The 15,761-nt window shown below is 40.0% G+C and overlaps 1 protein-coding gene across 1 annotated transcript in view; it reads right to left on the bottom strand.

Annotated features, from left to right (window-relative positions):
- Positions 1-703: 703 nt before the first annotated feature.
- LOC107716126 (msx2-interacting protein-like) overlaps positions 704-15,761 on the bottom strand; it is a 35,261-nt gene continuing 20,203 nt past the window's right edge. The window contains exons 4-15 of the mRNA XM_016522464.1: positions 12,784-12,944; positions 12,411-12,611; positions 12,159-12,310; positions 11,938-12,063; positions 11,610-11,723; positions 11,361-11,474; positions 11,176-11,276; positions 3,395-11,087; positions 2,932-3,279; positions 2,628-2,822; positions 2,317-2,475; positions 704-2,103 (exon numbers count right to left, since the gene is read on the bottom strand). Coding sequence (XP_016377950.1) covers positions 1,972-2,103; positions 2,317-2,475; positions 2,628-2,822; positions 2,932-3,279; positions 3,395-11,087; positions 11,176-11,276; positions 11,361-11,474; positions 11,610-11,723; positions 11,938-12,063; positions 12,159-12,310; positions 12,411-12,611; positions 12,784-12,944 — 9,496 coding nt within the window. The 3' untranslated portion in view covers positions 704-1,971. The remainder of the gene's footprint in view (positions 2,104-2,316; positions 2,476-2,627; positions 2,823-2,931; positions 3,280-3,394; positions 11,088-11,175; positions 11,277-11,360; positions 11,475-11,609; positions 11,724-11,937; positions 12,064-12,158; positions 12,311-12,410; positions 12,612-12,783; positions 12,945-15,761) is intronic.

The raw sequence follows: 15,761 nt of genomic DNA on the forward strand, positions 1-15,761 counted from the left end.
TGTTACGGACACTACCGCTACCACTGTAGGTCACTGATCTTCAACGTTCAATGTCGAATGTTGAATTCCTGCGTTTCTACTTTCAAAGGCTGTCATTTTACAAAAAGGCTATTCTTAAAATAATGAAAAATTAACCAACACCAGTGCATGATGATAGGCAAGTATAACAAGTGTAAAATTGATAGTGAATGGAAATCAGAACAAAGCCAAAAAAAAAAAAGTTGAATGACCATTTAATGATCTGCAAAGGTGTTAAACAAAATTTATTTTACATCTTTAAATGTCCTCATAGAGGAACAGCAAAATACACTCAAAATGATGAAATAAGATAAATCAGAATTTTTTTTAAGATCAGCTGTTTTTGTTTACTCTTTTGTTTGGTATTTTAATATTTTAAATTTGTATATCAAAAATGTAAGTGCCTTCAAAATGACCATGAGAATTTGTAATAACCCAATGAAACGGCAAAACCAAGACTCAGTTTACTTTCTGCATCGGTTTTCTTTACATAGTTTCGTTTTACAAAACAAAATAATGACCCTGACATTAAAAAAAAAAAAAAGAAAGGAAAAAAGCAACACAAAATGAAAATGATTATTTACAGCTTGGCTCAAGGAGACACCAATCAAGAAAGGAGACCAAAAAGGCAGTCTCTATCATGTCTCCGGACAGATTTTTTACATATTTTCATCTTTTTTTCCCCCTCTTTACAAAGTATATTTACCACTTGCATTGCACTGTTCTTGTTGGGACATTCAGAGGTTTGTTCAAAAAACCAAAAAAGAAACAGTGGAAAACAGAATTTAACACTTCAGGGGTCCTAAGGACATCATCATCAGTTAAGATCCCCCCCAATAGTTACTGACATAAAAATAAAATAAAACGGCAGAAATAGAGGTAGGGGACAAAAAGCATAAAACAAGGCAATGTAAAAGCAGGCCTTAAAGATCAAGTGACAAATACAAAGTCAAGTATCAAAATAAAACTTGATGAATCTCATTTAGTTTTCTCCATTTAAAAATTATGGCACAGGATTGATTTCAAAAAACGTCAACAAAACAAAAATCTGAAATGATAATCAAGTGGTAACTGACAGTTCACGTTCACGGTTGATGGCAATAGGTTGTCAATCTTGTTATGCTTGTCAACTGCTTTGAAAGTCTTTAAATATACATCATATTTACAACCAGGCCTTCGCCTGATTCACTTTTGCAATATTAAGAGGAAAGCGAAAAAAGTATACATACAATCCCCAATTGAGGCATCAAGTGTAAACTATACAACTCACAATGCTCCCACATTTTGTCCCTTTCGGAGATAACAAGGAATATAATGAGAGCCATTTCTACAAATAACATGGAAGTAACTTGTTTACTTATGATTGAACAGTAGCTGCTTTATATTACATTATATATATCTTTTATAAAATTTGTCAAAGGAATTCAATTGAACTACTTTGACTAGATAACATTTTTAGTCTCTACCACAAAAATGGCTGGTGAATGAAGCATGTCCAAGTAATAAAGTAAAATTACAATTTCAATAACCAAATTTGTACAAATTTGTTGATTTTCATAACATAGTGCAATGATTGGTCTGATTATTCTTCAGAAAAAAAAAATCTTAATCAATAAAAAGTTTCTTAAAGTCCTAATAATCCCAAACATCTTCAGTGTTTTAAAAACCATAGGTACAAATCTCCAAAAGAAGAAGAAGAAAAAAAAAGAGATCAGAAAATTGATCGTTGTAGATAGCTCCATTTATCTCTGTGTACTTTAAGGTGATACACAGTTAAACAGATGCGGCAATGAGTCAATGGATTAAAAGGCTGGTGAAAGAACAAAAAAGAGTGCATACATGGCCAAAAAGGAGTAAACTTGACTAACATTGAGGTGCTTCCCAGAGTACAAAAAAAAAAAAAGGTAAGTCCCAAAGGCTGGTGTTGGCATGTTGGAAGCTGGGATCTCCCTCTTATACAGAAGCTATAACAATCATAAGATGGGGAGAGATACTGGAGATGCTATTGAGAAGGTCCGGAGCGAGATGAGACAAGTGGCTCTCAGAAAACTCACAAGGAGGGAAAATCTGGACAACATAGGCTGGCTACAAGGAAAACAGAAGAGAATTATTTGTTAGTGGAATGTACCATTTTAAGTCAGCAGATGGCAAAATTATTTATTTTCACTTATGGAAGCATATAATCTTTTATGAGTGGTTAGACATGAGCATTGTGCCAAGCTATTTTCTTTCAGGAAAACTCACACTGAACTCTGTACTGCACATAATTATAATTGTCACATTCTTGGGAGGACTAACCTGATTTGAGCCTGGATTCGGGACATTGATAATTCCAGCAGCTTGTTTTGCTTGCAGGTAAGTGATGAAACCAGTTTTAAGAGCATGGGTCTGGTTGTGGACATCCTCTTGGTCCAGTCCACAAGGCAATGCCAACAGAAGGCAGTATTCATTTTCAGCCTAGGAAATTAATTAAAAATACAATTTCCTTTAAATTCCTAATACTGTCCAGATATTTCATGAGATTTTGTTTTGCTTAGTTTTAATAGACATGTATAAATTAGACTTAATGTGGTTTGAGAAAGAGCTATAAAACTAGACAGGATGCTTACAGTCATACGTCTTGCAACTCCCTCAAGTTGTGAGGCCTCTAAGCGCATTCTCTGGGCAATTCGTAGAAAAGCACCTCCTTCTGGAGGTGGCAGAGAACGGTGAGCCAGAACATTGTTACCAGACACAAAATGCAGCTGTACTGCTGCAGTGTCATTCTTAAGTGCCAGGTGACCTTGCCAAATAATTGGGTATTTCTGCTTGAAGGAAGACAAAAACACTGTTACAACCTAAAGAATTATTTCCACTTAACTTCTGATGGAAGTAAAAAATAAATAGAAACAATAATAAAAAAAGATTACAAACCGTCAACAACTGCATCATATCAACAGACCGAAGTCCAGTGTGGTCAAGTTTAAAGTCTGATCGCATCTGAGAACTGACTGAGGATGTAGGTGGCATCTGGTTAGAAATAGGTCCTTGAGGTCCCTTCTGCACAGTGATAGGCATCTCCAATTTGGGTGTTATAGTCACTGGAGAAGTGTAAGAGGGGGAGCCAGTCTCACCCTGAACTCGTGATATCTGACACAAATCCATGGAGCTTGGGTGTCGAATGTGAGAACCGTCAAGTTTTGATTCGCCAAAACTTCCCACAGACTCAATGGAGGAGACAGAGGGAACCTTGTGTCTCTGACCATGATCAATTTGTGAGACCTGATAAAGCACGTACATTTAAAGTCAAGACAAGATAAAAAAAACTTTCATGGCTAATATAATTGTTAACTGTAATACTCAAATTAGGATTGTAGAGCACAAAACAAACTCTCACCTGTGATGCAGCAATTCCACGATTAGCCAAGTTAATTCCAATTACTGAATGACCTGGATACTGAGGATGGAAACCACGCATTTCCCTGTAGTATTCAGACATGGAGTTTGCATTTCCATGATGAATCAATTGAACTCCTTGAGGAGATACCATCACAGAGCCAGGTGGGTGTCCTATTATCCTATTGTCTGAGTGAGGGGAGAGTGGCATCTTGAGCTCCATTGCTTTTGATGCATCCCTCACAGTCTGTGGAGCATTCTTTACCACAGGCGAGGCTTTAGAAGCAGATGATATGTGTGAAGATGACTGCATTGTCTCTGGTGTTCGAGTTTGGCGACTTTCAACAACACCTGAATGGTCAGTCAAATGCTGGTGCACAAGCAGACGTACATCTCTGGCATACTGATCTAGACGCAATGCCCTGTGATGCAGACCTTTGAATTCAGGCTGCATTACTATGCTTTCCGGTTGTAACTGTGGTGCAGAAGCTCTACGAAGTCCTTGAGGGAGACTCTGCATATCATCATTGCTTGTCCCAACAACAAGACCATCACCAGATGAACTTGCATGTGACTTCAGTACAACATCTCTGATTACTGCAGGCTGAGGTGTTGTGGAGCGCTGTGGAGGTGCAGATCGAGGCGATAACAGGTTTTCTGAACGGATTCCATAACCTATTCCAGATAACGATGGAGTACTGGCTCTGACATCTCCTTGGGACAAATGACCTATGGGCACAGACTGGGTGACACTATGAGGGGGCATGATAACTGACTGCTCAGCATGGTGTATATTTGACACATACTGAGATCTAGGGCCAGTTGGTCCCAAAACAACTGAGCTGGTAGGAGGGCAAACTTTTGGAAAGGGGGACGTAGAATGGCCTGACGCCCTTGGAGAATGTGAATCTTGCTTGGGTTGTGAGACCACTCTTTCATGTGGAGCACTAGGAGTTAAAATGTGATTGCCTGCCAAAGATGGGTGGCGTGGGCTTAAAACTGGTTTAATATTGAAGGTATGTGATGGTTTTATATCAGCTTTAATTGAAACGCTTTCAGTTGCTCCATTTTTCTTAATATGATGCTGCTGCATAATTGACTGACCGTACCTCAGAAGTTGAGGATGGCTTGTGGATTGTTGGAAGGTTTTCACAGAACCTCCTTGTTGGCCAGTGTGGTAGGATGGTTCGGATTTTTCAAAACTAGGACTTTCCTGATTAATTGAGGAAATAACAGGCTGAGCACTGAATGTTTGGCCCGCTAATACTACCCCTGGATGTCCATAACCTGTGGGTGTCTGTGATCCTTTTGGAGTAGAGGGGTGAGTTGGTGGTTCTTGTTTTATCTGTGATTTTGTTACAGACTGCTGAAACTCTATATCCACTGCACTGGCTGGTGGGATTTGACTTATTTTAGCAATTATCCGCTGTGGTCCCTCTGTCTTTTGTCCAGAATAACTCAAAACTACCACACCTTCGGATGTATTGACCCTCAAACCAGTACTTGACCCTGTGTTACAATGTGTGCTTTCAATAACAGGGCGCCCAACACTTCCACAATCATCAGAGGAGTTAAGTCCATACCTGCTATTATCATTCAAGCTTGTACGATACTTCTGCTTGGGTAAGGACATTCCAGAGCTACGGTTGCTTAATGAGATACGAGGAGTGTCCTCAAAATCAAAATGCATAGGGATCCGACTAATGACTGAAGTAGCGGTGGAAGTTATAGCCAGTTTCTCCTTTAGGATCTGTGGTGACTCACATTGTTGCAGAGGTGGCGGCTGTGGTGGTGCTGTACGTGGAACAAGTTGAGTAATAGGGCTAGGTCTGTCTTCAAGTAGAGAGGTCTTTAAAGGAAGCACAGCCTCAACTGAATTTTCATTATCAGATATCCGTGCATCTGCTAATGTGGTTGTGAACTGCATACTTGGGACTGCATTGCTATTTGAAGCAGATACATACTTTGGTTCCATTAGAATCTTTCGCAATGTGCTGGAGCTTGGGTCAATATCAGAGGCCTTTGTGTCGGGGGGCATGGGAGGATTTGCTGGGGGTCCCCCAACTCCTGGTGTAGACAATGCCACACTAACTTGTGGTTTAGGCGGAACTCCTTTCTCCTCTGTTCTAGTGTTCCACTCAGGGTGTGTGAGAGGAGTTTTGGATGATGCAGGTGAATTCAGGCAAGTTGTAGGTGAAATAAGGGCAGGTGCTACTGGTTCAGGAGACGGCTCTTGAGTCCTTAAATAAGAAGGACTGTTATTCCCAGAGTGGAAGGCAGATTCTTGAGGTTCAGGCTGGTCAACAGCAGGCTGTTCTGCCTCTTTTGGTGTGTCTAAAGTCACTGTAGCTGTAGCTTCATGTTTACATGCAGCAGCAACAGTAACTACAGCTGCTGCAGCTGCTGATGTCGCTGCCTTAGGGTTGGCAGTTTGAATTTCTTCTGGGATAGATTCTGGAAGTTTAACTATAGTGGATTCAGGTTCCAGCACTGCATCATCAGTGATCTCTAATTTTCTGTTTAAAGACACCTTCCGACCTCTGGATTTCTTTGGTGTTTTTGGCCGTGCTTTTCCTCCTTTTTTGGCTGCCTCTGATAATGGAGATTCTGTTAGTGAAGTATCTGTGTTACTTGTTTGAGAAGATTTAGAGTCTGGAACCATAACACTATCTTGTTCAGATTCTACAATAGTCTTTACAGTCAAGTCTGTCTCATGTTCAATACCCTCACTTGATACTGGCAAAACAAGTGCCTCTGGTGTGGGAAGGAGGGCTGTGAATGTTGTTGGAGCAGAGAATCCATCTGCATCACCTGATATATCCTCAGCAGTAATGGAATCAATTGCAGCAGCCAGTTCAGTTTCACTTGCTGGATTGGCAGGCTTTTCTATCTCGGTCTCATCTGCAGGTTGTACGATAACAGCTGGTGTTAGGGTAGCTGGTTCAGCACGAGGTTCTTTGTAAGGTGCTGGATGCTGTTCATCTGTAAGTCTTGAAATATTCTCCACTGCCCTTTCCAGTTCCATTTGACGGGCAAGGAAGGCAGCCACAGGATCAGTAGGAGGCTCGATTTCTGAAAGAGACTCTTTTTCCTCAAGACTGTGAACGTCTTCCTCTTTGTGGTAAATTGGGACGTTCAAGTCTTCTTTTACTAAATGTGTGGTTTTGGTTTTCAAAGACCCTTCCAAACTTACAGCTTTATTATCACCTGAATGAAGGGCATCCTTAACTGTATCCATAGTGAGATTAACAACATTGACAGAATTATCATCAGGCATCATTTTGGTGTTCCGTGTTGACCTTGATGCCTTGACTTTCTTCTGATCTAATGCCTGTGTTTTTTCTACAGAAGTGATTTCTATATCTGTTGATTTTTCCTCAGCAGGATGTGCAAGTTCCTTTTCTCTTTTAGATATGTTATGTTGCTTGGTATCGTGTGACAATTGTCCAACTTGCATTGAAGTTTCATCTTTGAATTCAGTTTGGTGATCTAGGGCAGGTGACACATCAACCGCTGCTGAATCTGACTGAATGGGTTCTGGGCTACCTGAAGCTTTGTCCAATTTCAATGTTTTTCTACTTTGTCCTGCTCTTATTGGTGAAGACTGCCCCTTTTGGGATCGAGGAGAGCGCCATGTCTCAGCTGTTTTAGATATTTCTCCACTAGTTGTTGACTCCTTCATTTCAGTGTCTTCACTCTCAGAATTTTTAGTCTGATCTCCCTTAACTGGAGACAAATCATCACCTCTTTTGCGTGCTTTGGGTGGACGACCTCTCCTACCAAGTGTGGTTGCCATCTGCTGTGTTGCAGCCTCCTTATCACTACAGCGTTTACGGGTGGAACGAGGAGGTTCTGTAATCTCTTTTCCTGGTTGTTGAGGAGCCTCATCCTCATGGGGTGTTGCATAGACAGACCGCACATTCCGTCGCTGCCGTGTTTTGCCATGGTTTGTGTTTGATTCATGGCCCTGCTCTGAATCAGTTGCATGAACAGGAGATTTTGCAGAGTTTTTGGAGTCAGCAATGAGTTTTGTAAAGTCTCCTCTGGGGGATGAGGATCTTTTCAGCTTTTCTCTATCAATGCGTTCGCTCTTTCGTGTAGCTGGTTTCTCATTAGCAACCTGAGGGATTGGTGTTGGTGAGACAGATTTTACCTTTTTATTCTTGGGTTGTTTACGTGGTGGCTGCACCTGTTCAAGCTCAGGTTCTGTTTCTGGCAACTCCACATCCAGTGGGGACGCAACCTTGTGAAGAGAAGCATTAACAGGTTCCGTTTTTGTTTCTGAAAGCTCTGTGATCTCTTGAGTTTGACTGGGCTTTGAAAACAATGGAGAAGATGCCTGAAAAGGATCACATTCTGGCACAATATTACTTAGAGATGCACCAGGAGTAGGAGGTTTGACATCAATATCCTTTTCAACACTTGGGTTTACAGTTCTAATGGACTCACTCAGCTTTTCATTAGGTTCTTTGACAGTTACATCTTCCTTTATCATGCGTTCAGTGGACGTAGTACTTACTGGAACAGCTATGTTCTCCTCCTTTAGGCTAACTGATGGTGGAGAATCTACTGGAGCATCTTCTGACTGCTCATTCACTATTTCTTGACCATCTTTGTTTGTAAATGTAGAGGGCAAATCTGGCTTATCATGCTGCATCGAAGTCTCTGAAACTTTAGACAGAGACATTGGTGATGTTGTAGCTGGAATATGACTAACTGTTAACTCTTGGGAAATTTCTGATATATTGGGGGATGGCTCAAATTCTTCATCCAATGTATTTTCCTCCTCCTCCTCCTCCTCCTCCTCAGTTACACTAATTCTTTCTGAAACTGGCAGCAGTTGGTTCTTATCTCTTTGCTGAAGTTCTAAGAAGCGGCTATGAAAAAGTACTCTTGGCTCTTGAGAGAGGTCTGATCCTCCTGCTCCAGCTTGTTCCCCTTGGGAATCGCTTGTAATACTATCTCTACCAACTTTAACTTCAGGGTCATTATTTTTCCGCTCAAGGTGCTGAAGTCGCCTTGAGTCCTGCTCAAAGATAGAGCTATGAAGGAAGCGTGAAGCAAAGAGCTCTTGTCGTTCTTGTTCATCATGCTTGGCATCTTCCTTTTTATCATCAAGCTTTCCATCAGAATCAGAACGAATTTTCTTTTTCTTCATGTACCACGAAGGAATAGGCCTTGGAGTGGGTTCAGACTTCTCTTTGTCTGTGCTATTCCGAAAGCTTTTGAATTTTGAGTCATGACCAAGGAAAGACCAATTTTCTTCCCTAGATGAAGACAGTGACTTAGCACGCTCGAGCAAAGCTTTGGTGTCTGGTGTTATGGTCTTATCCAATTCAAATTCATAGAACTTGTTCTTTTCAAGTGACTCAGAAGACTTCACATCTGAAAGCCTCTCTTCGTGCTCTCTATTGAAAGAGTTTGGCTTTAGTGAAAGGTGTCTGCTTTCACTATCTTCATCAGAGTCTGACTGAACCTCTCCAGGTTCCAATTCACGTTCAGGACGTTTTCGGATACTTTCCCGTTTAACAATGCTGGTGGGGAAGCTCATTTCTCCTCTCAATGTGCCCTGCCTAATATTGCTCTCCCAACAGAACTCCTCTTCTGTCACTGATGTTTTCACTTTCAAAATTTCTGTATGCGATGAAAGCCCTTGGCGCACTGCGTTGCCAATATTGTATTTTGATACATCAAATTGCAAGCAATTTTTACTCATTGCCACAGGTGAATCTGGCTCTTTTTCCAGCAATTGTGATGCATCCTCAGCAAAGGGTGTCCCTGGAAGTGAAGCAAGTCTCCTTTCAGGTTCATCATTTATGTGTTTGAACCTCTGATAATCTCGCTCTCTTTTAGTGCCAAAATCAAATTCAAATGGTCCTGACTTCTTTCGCTTGCTGGGTGGTGAATTGCCAGTTACATCTTGAGGTGGTTTTCCTACCTCGTGCACAAGACTTCGATGCTCAAAGTCCTCTGCATCGGTGCTGGGTGTGCTTTCAGTTTTATCAGATTTATCATACTCTAGCAATTGTTGCTGTAGGCGACGGTTCTGCTCCATTTGTTTTCTGCAACTCTGTGAGTGATCAATGTCTGAGAGCAAACTTTCTTTACTTTCAGAATCTCTTTCTATCCTTGAGGAGTGAACGTGGTAGCTTGTTAAGTGCTGCTGTTCTTGGTCTTTTGAAAATTCCATATCTACACTTCCATCATCAGAGACTGCAAGACTGAAACTTGGTTGACTATGAGCTCCAATAGTACCTGTCTTTTGATCAAGGCTATCTAAGGGATCTGTTGCCTCCTCAGTTGGTACCCCAAGTCGAGCCTGAAGGTCTAGACTGAGGCCTACTGACATTACAGTGTCCAGCTCTTCTTTTGTAGTACTAACAGTAACCATCCTCTCTGGCTTCATCTTTTCACTTTTATACACTTCTTTTCGTTGCATCTTTTTATCATAATCAAAGTCTTTCAGCAATGGTTCATCAATAATTCTCCTTAACTTCCCTTCATCCTCCTCCTGACTTATCCTTTTTAAATTGTCAGCCTTTCCAGAAGTTTCTTCAAAGCGCCTCTTTCGTGCAGCTAAGCGGTCAGCATCCACAGAAGAGCTAGTGTCAAATGCAAGATCAGTTTTGAAGTATTTTTTGTTTTTCACTTTTCCCTCTTTATCCACAACCTCAACTTGACTAGCTAAGCCTTTCTCCTTGAGATGTTTTCCATGCTTAAAGAAATCTCTAGCCTGAGTCTCTATGCGGAAAGGCATACTTTTGTGATCAGCAGAGGGTGGGGTGGTTGGAGACCGAACAGGGTCACTCCCAACCTTTGTTTTTTGTTTCTCACTGAGGATACTGTCTATTAACTTCCCTTCCTTCTCCTTTACTCTTGTTAGCTGGACAACACAAGGTGGCAGATCAAGTTTTCCTTTTCCAGAGTAGTCTTTGTCTTTAATCAATGATTTGCTGGATTTACCTCGCAGAGTTAAGCTAACCTCTGGGCTAGTGTCCCTGTCAAGTTCAAGGTCTGGCTCTGACGATGGAACAGTAGGGGATGCAAGTTTTAATTTCCTTAGCTTTTGCTTCTCAGTTCTGTCCTTGTCCCCTTTTTCCTTACGTCTAGCTCGTCTGTCTTTTTCTCCTCCATTTCCACGTTCTGCTTCAAATAGTGATTTGTCTTTCTCTGATTTATCACTCCTATTGTGCCTCTCCAAACGAATTTTATCTGGCTTTTCAAATCGTGGTGGAGAAAGTGAGCTGCAGCTGCCACTTCGCTCAGATGAGCGGCTGTAAACATGATGTTCAGAGTCACTGGGAGGACGTTCAGAAAGGGATGGGGAAGCAGCAGGACTAGCAGGGCGACGTGGATGGGAAGGGCTTTGATTGTGTTCAATTGTTCGTCGACTGTGGTCTCGTTCACGATCCGTTTCAAACCGTTCTCTTTCCCTTTCACGCTCTCTTTGTAAGTAGCTGTACTTTCGAATATCCTGCTCATATGGGTCTCTATAATCCCTGTATTCACGGGTGTCATCATAGTATCGTGGGTCATAGTAATCTCCCTGATAAGGATCCCATTCTGAATAAAACTCTCGACTTCTGGCAGGATATTTTCGACGTGGATCCTCTGTGTAAGAACCTGGGGTACGCACATTCTCATAGTATGCCCGTTCAGCTGTGAACTCATGATATGGCGGCCGGCGCTCATCTCTGCAAAAAAAATTAAATAAATAAAGTAAATGAATAAATATGGAAGGATGATTCTACAAAATAAAAGAAGTGTTACCATACATCTCACCTTTGTTCATTTGTGATTTCATAGAAATCTCTTATGTCTTGTCCAGATGCCTGCATTGAACGGTAAAAAGCCATCTGGCTTTCTTGGTTGGCGAAGTCAACCTGCAAACAAATTTAATTAATTAACAGTGTTAGACAAAGAGACAGTGAGTTTGTCAGTGGTACAATTCATAATAGATTACAGACCTTTATTTTATTTCCTCCAATTTTCCAACCCTTTGTTTCCTTGACAGCGGCCTGCGCATACTCTATATTATTATATAAGATGAGGGCCATTCCTTTTAGTCGGTCAAACACAACCTAAATAAAAAAAATTAAAAATTGATATAAAGAAAACAAGTGAACTTCAAAATGCAATGCATTTATTCTACTGAAGAAAGAAAACTTTTAATAATGAAATTTTTTATCAAAGAAATTAAAGAAAATTTAAATCACCTTTACAACATGTCCATAACGACAAAAGTGCCTTGTGAGATACTGTTCAGTAATACTGGAGGACAAGCCATCCAACCATACACATGTTGTAGGCATACTCTTGCCAAAACCAAGCTGAAGGAAAAAAAAATTCACATTAAGTCAACCAATATGTCTTGTGTAATCTATAGTTTTTAATTACAATGAGTACAATTTTTTTTTAAATAATCGTAAACACTCTTCTTTTTCCTCATTGTACTAAATGAGGATTGGCTGTTAGCTATATGTAACATAAAAAAAAAAAGAAGAAAAAAAAAAAACTCCAATAATAATCTGATCTCATCCTCACCTTTAACCTGTTGTTGCCAAGGTATTCACCATCCATTTTCTTAATTGCTTTGCAGACACTTGCTATGTCACAATACTGGAGAAAGGCATATTGTGGGGAACCATTTACCTTTTTTATATCGATATCCTGGTAAAAACAGAATATGTACATAAATTGGCAGTGTTAATACAGTGACTTTGTTTTACACAATTTTTAAATCACACTTTCAAATGTCTACTTACAACAATCTCTCCAAAACGCTGAAATATGTTAAGCAGGTCATGATAGGTTGTGGTTTTCTCCAAATTTCCTATGAATAATGTCCTTGTAGCTTTGGGGTGAAACTCATCTATTCGTTCATCCAAAGGACGGAACTCATTCTCACTCTCTGTTTCTATTGAGCAATAGATTAGAGAACAATGTTGGGTTCAATGCTACTTCAAAATCTAATATAATAACAACAACATATTCTGTACTAAATGCGAGGAACCCACCTGGGCCATGCCAAGCAGTGACATCAATTTGCATGCCAAAAAACAGCTTCCCTTTAGATGCACTTAGAGCTTTTTCTTGATCCTCTTGCTGGCGAAAGAACACTAATCCATATCGTTCCTCAGAGGCACCATGAATTTGAACTGATGTGACTTTGCCATGTTTCTTAAATTCATGGAAAAGACCATCCTTCAGGCTTGTATCTAAAATAGACAGGGAGAGCATAATTACATTATTATTAGATGCTCTTAGTAGATGCTGTCTCACCAAAGTGTATTGCAAGATAATGCTTAAATTAGTTGGGAAATATGTTTTTTGTTTTGCTTTTTGAAAAGTGCATGTCTTCATTTTGACTTAAACTCATAAAAGCCTCACCCGTTGAGCGCACAGGGAGGTTCTGCACTTTGATACCAAAACTTTTGCGAGGTTCATCTTTGTCCAGTGAAGGTAGGGGCTGAGCAGGAGGGGCAGGTACAGCTGCTGATTGAACAGATCTAGCTGGAGACTGATCACTGGAGCTGCTGCTGGAATCACTACTGTGAGAGAAGAAAAACACAAACATGCTTAGAATGTAGACTGTAACAAAAGGTGAACACTAACAAATACATAGTGCCATGAAAATGCTGTAGATCAGAACTTTGCAGGACAGGATGACTATCAGTCAATATCAACATACAGCCTCAGAAGAAGGGTCAATCCTTTAAGGGAATTTACAAAAAAAAAAAACTACTAAACTTATAGTACATATAATATATATATATATATATATATATAAACAGTAATACAGTTTATTCATGCAGTTTGTTTTCCCACCTCAGAGAGGCACTGTTGCAACAAAGAAATTCTGTTAGTATTGCAAAAAAGAACCAGTGCCTCTCGGTGATGGTGAAAATATGTACACATATGTACACTCTAGGTTATCTTTTTTGGCCACTGCAACTGAGTATTACAGAGGAAAAAAGGGTGGATATCTAAATCTAATTCCTCTACTCACACACAAAGGACTGGCAAGCACACCTGACATTCATTTGTATGAGGCTGTGTTTGTTATTTTCAAGTTTCAAGTAGTGAATAAATGCTTAATTTCGCTACATATTCAAATAGCCACTGACAAGCAAAACAATTGCGCAAGCTACCAAATGACTCTATGAAAAGCTGAAATTTGTTCAAACTTTAATCAGTTTATTTGTATAGAAAGAACCAAGCACTAGATTTTAAATATAATAATAATTAATAAATAAATAAATACATGCATATCTTCACAAATCCATCTTTCTTTCATTATGCTTATGAATTTAAATCGCTACATATTCAATATCTTCACTGCCTAACTCTGACACTTTGACATTACAGTGGATACTTCTTTCCTCAATATGATTCAGCCATATACATGACTTTCCTTTTGTCTGTTTACATCTTTGCACTGCCCTCTTTTCTCACTCGCTCTTTCTCTCAGAAGTGCGGCTGATAGGGGCTGGCCTGTGGGAGTGGGCAGGGAGCCAGCAGTGGCTAGAAATTTCCAGTTCCAACTGGATCTCACGGGGGTGGGGGGAATTCAAGTGGGCAGTGTGAAAATACACCAGCCGTTGTTTCTTAAAATTCCCCTACAGCATTTTCTCCTCAAGAAGTGTACAATACAACTAGCATATAGGAAAACAATATGCTTTTTTTTATGCAGAGTGGCCCTTTATTTATAAAAGAAACAACTCCGCATTCATAAAAAAAGGATTACTTGCATGTTAACAAACAAATATAAATATATGACAGCACTCAATTCCTATGGAAACTCGCAGCTAAATAATACAAAAATGGTTGTTTGTTGCATGCTCTAACAAACAAAACTTTATTTATACATATTAATTACTATGGTGCACCAAAAATAAAATAATAACAAGAAGAACATTTTCACCCTCTGGGTGATTATCTCTCTGATAAATTATCCTTAGGTATCCATAACAAAAAAATTTACAATTCCATTCCTGACTTGTAAATCAGAGGTTTAACAACATTTCGAAATAGTCACAGACATTTTTGGTGTTTCCTGCTAGTGAAAAGATAGCAAAGAAAGCTATCTACTGCTTTTCATCGGTCTGCTGATATTTGTCTCTGCCTCCCTTACACTGTTTGCTGTGTGGCTGCTGCACACGGAACAGCTGTGTCTAAGAGGCATTTTCTAGAGGTAACCATACATAGTTTTAAAAGACACTGAAGAAAAATAGTGTGACCTTGCAGTAACATTTAAAGAAGAACAGACACAAGCAGAAAAATCCAATTCAATTCAATTCACGTTTATTTGTATAGCACAACAGAAAATTAAAGTTTCTACATTGTTTAAGAGTAGCTTATCAGTGGTGAAAAAGATGTTCAACATGACCTGTGTCCAGTCTCCAAAGAATTGAAGGCATGCAAATCTCATTGCAAGTGAAGGTCTGTGTTGAAGTCCTAAAGCAACAGGGTCATCTGTCAATCACTCTCAAAATGCATCTTGCACATAAATGGTTCTGAAGTATCAGTAATTGATGGCTGACCCAATGCCTGTAGCCAGTTTCTGGCCCGGTCAGCATCACAGGATGAAAGAACGCAACATCAACTAGGTCAGTCAACATCTCATGTTTGAATGTGCCCCTATTATGCCATTTCGAATATTGCCTTTTATGCTGTGTGTAATGTAGCTGTATGACTGTGAATGTAAACAATCTGCAAAGTTGTAAAGCCAAATGTGCACAATAAATAAAGTTATTGTCTCCCAAAAGAATCGACTCTGAACAGCCGAAACAAGTCGTCAGTAATTCGAATCCCACTTCCCTGACGACTACACGTCATGAGGTAACGCATAATGCCTGTTTATGTTCTATGTTGTTCCACCTTGACCTGCCCTCAAACACTGTAGCTTGTTTGTGTGGTTAACATCATGCCGTGTGCTACACTGTGAACGTAAATTAGTTTTATTTTCACTTCTGAATGATTAAACAGCGAAGAATCAGTGGTTAAAATTTACAGCAGTACATCCCCAATCTTTTTTTGTCTTGAAAGATGGCTCAGTACTAGGGCTGTGCGATTAATCGAAATCGTCATAAAATCACGATTTGAGCTTGTATGATTTCTAAATCGCTTTATAGCACGATTTTCCGCGCCCCCGACCTCCCGCAGTGTGCTATCCGAACCAATCAGAATGCAGCGCGCCTAAATGGAACACGAGAACAGAACAGACTGGGCGGGCATACAAACGTAACGCCAGGTTCACACACTCCGTCTGTGGTGCGTATTTTTTCCGCGCCCATGTTAACGGATCAGAGCGTTTTAGTGTTGTCAAAAGACCCGGTATTTCGGTACCAAGTCGGTACTAAAAAAAT

The sequence above is a fragment of the Sinocyclocheilus rhinocerous genome, unplaced genomic scaffold (assembly GCF_001515625.1).
Source record: "Sinocyclocheilus rhinocerous isolate Xijiao unplaced genomic scaffold, SAMN03320098_v1.1 scaffold148, whole genome shotgun sequence".
Taxonomy (NCBI): domain Eukaryota; kingdom Metazoa; phylum Chordata; class Actinopteri; order Cypriniformes; family Cyprinidae; genus Sinocyclocheilus; species Sinocyclocheilus rhinocerous.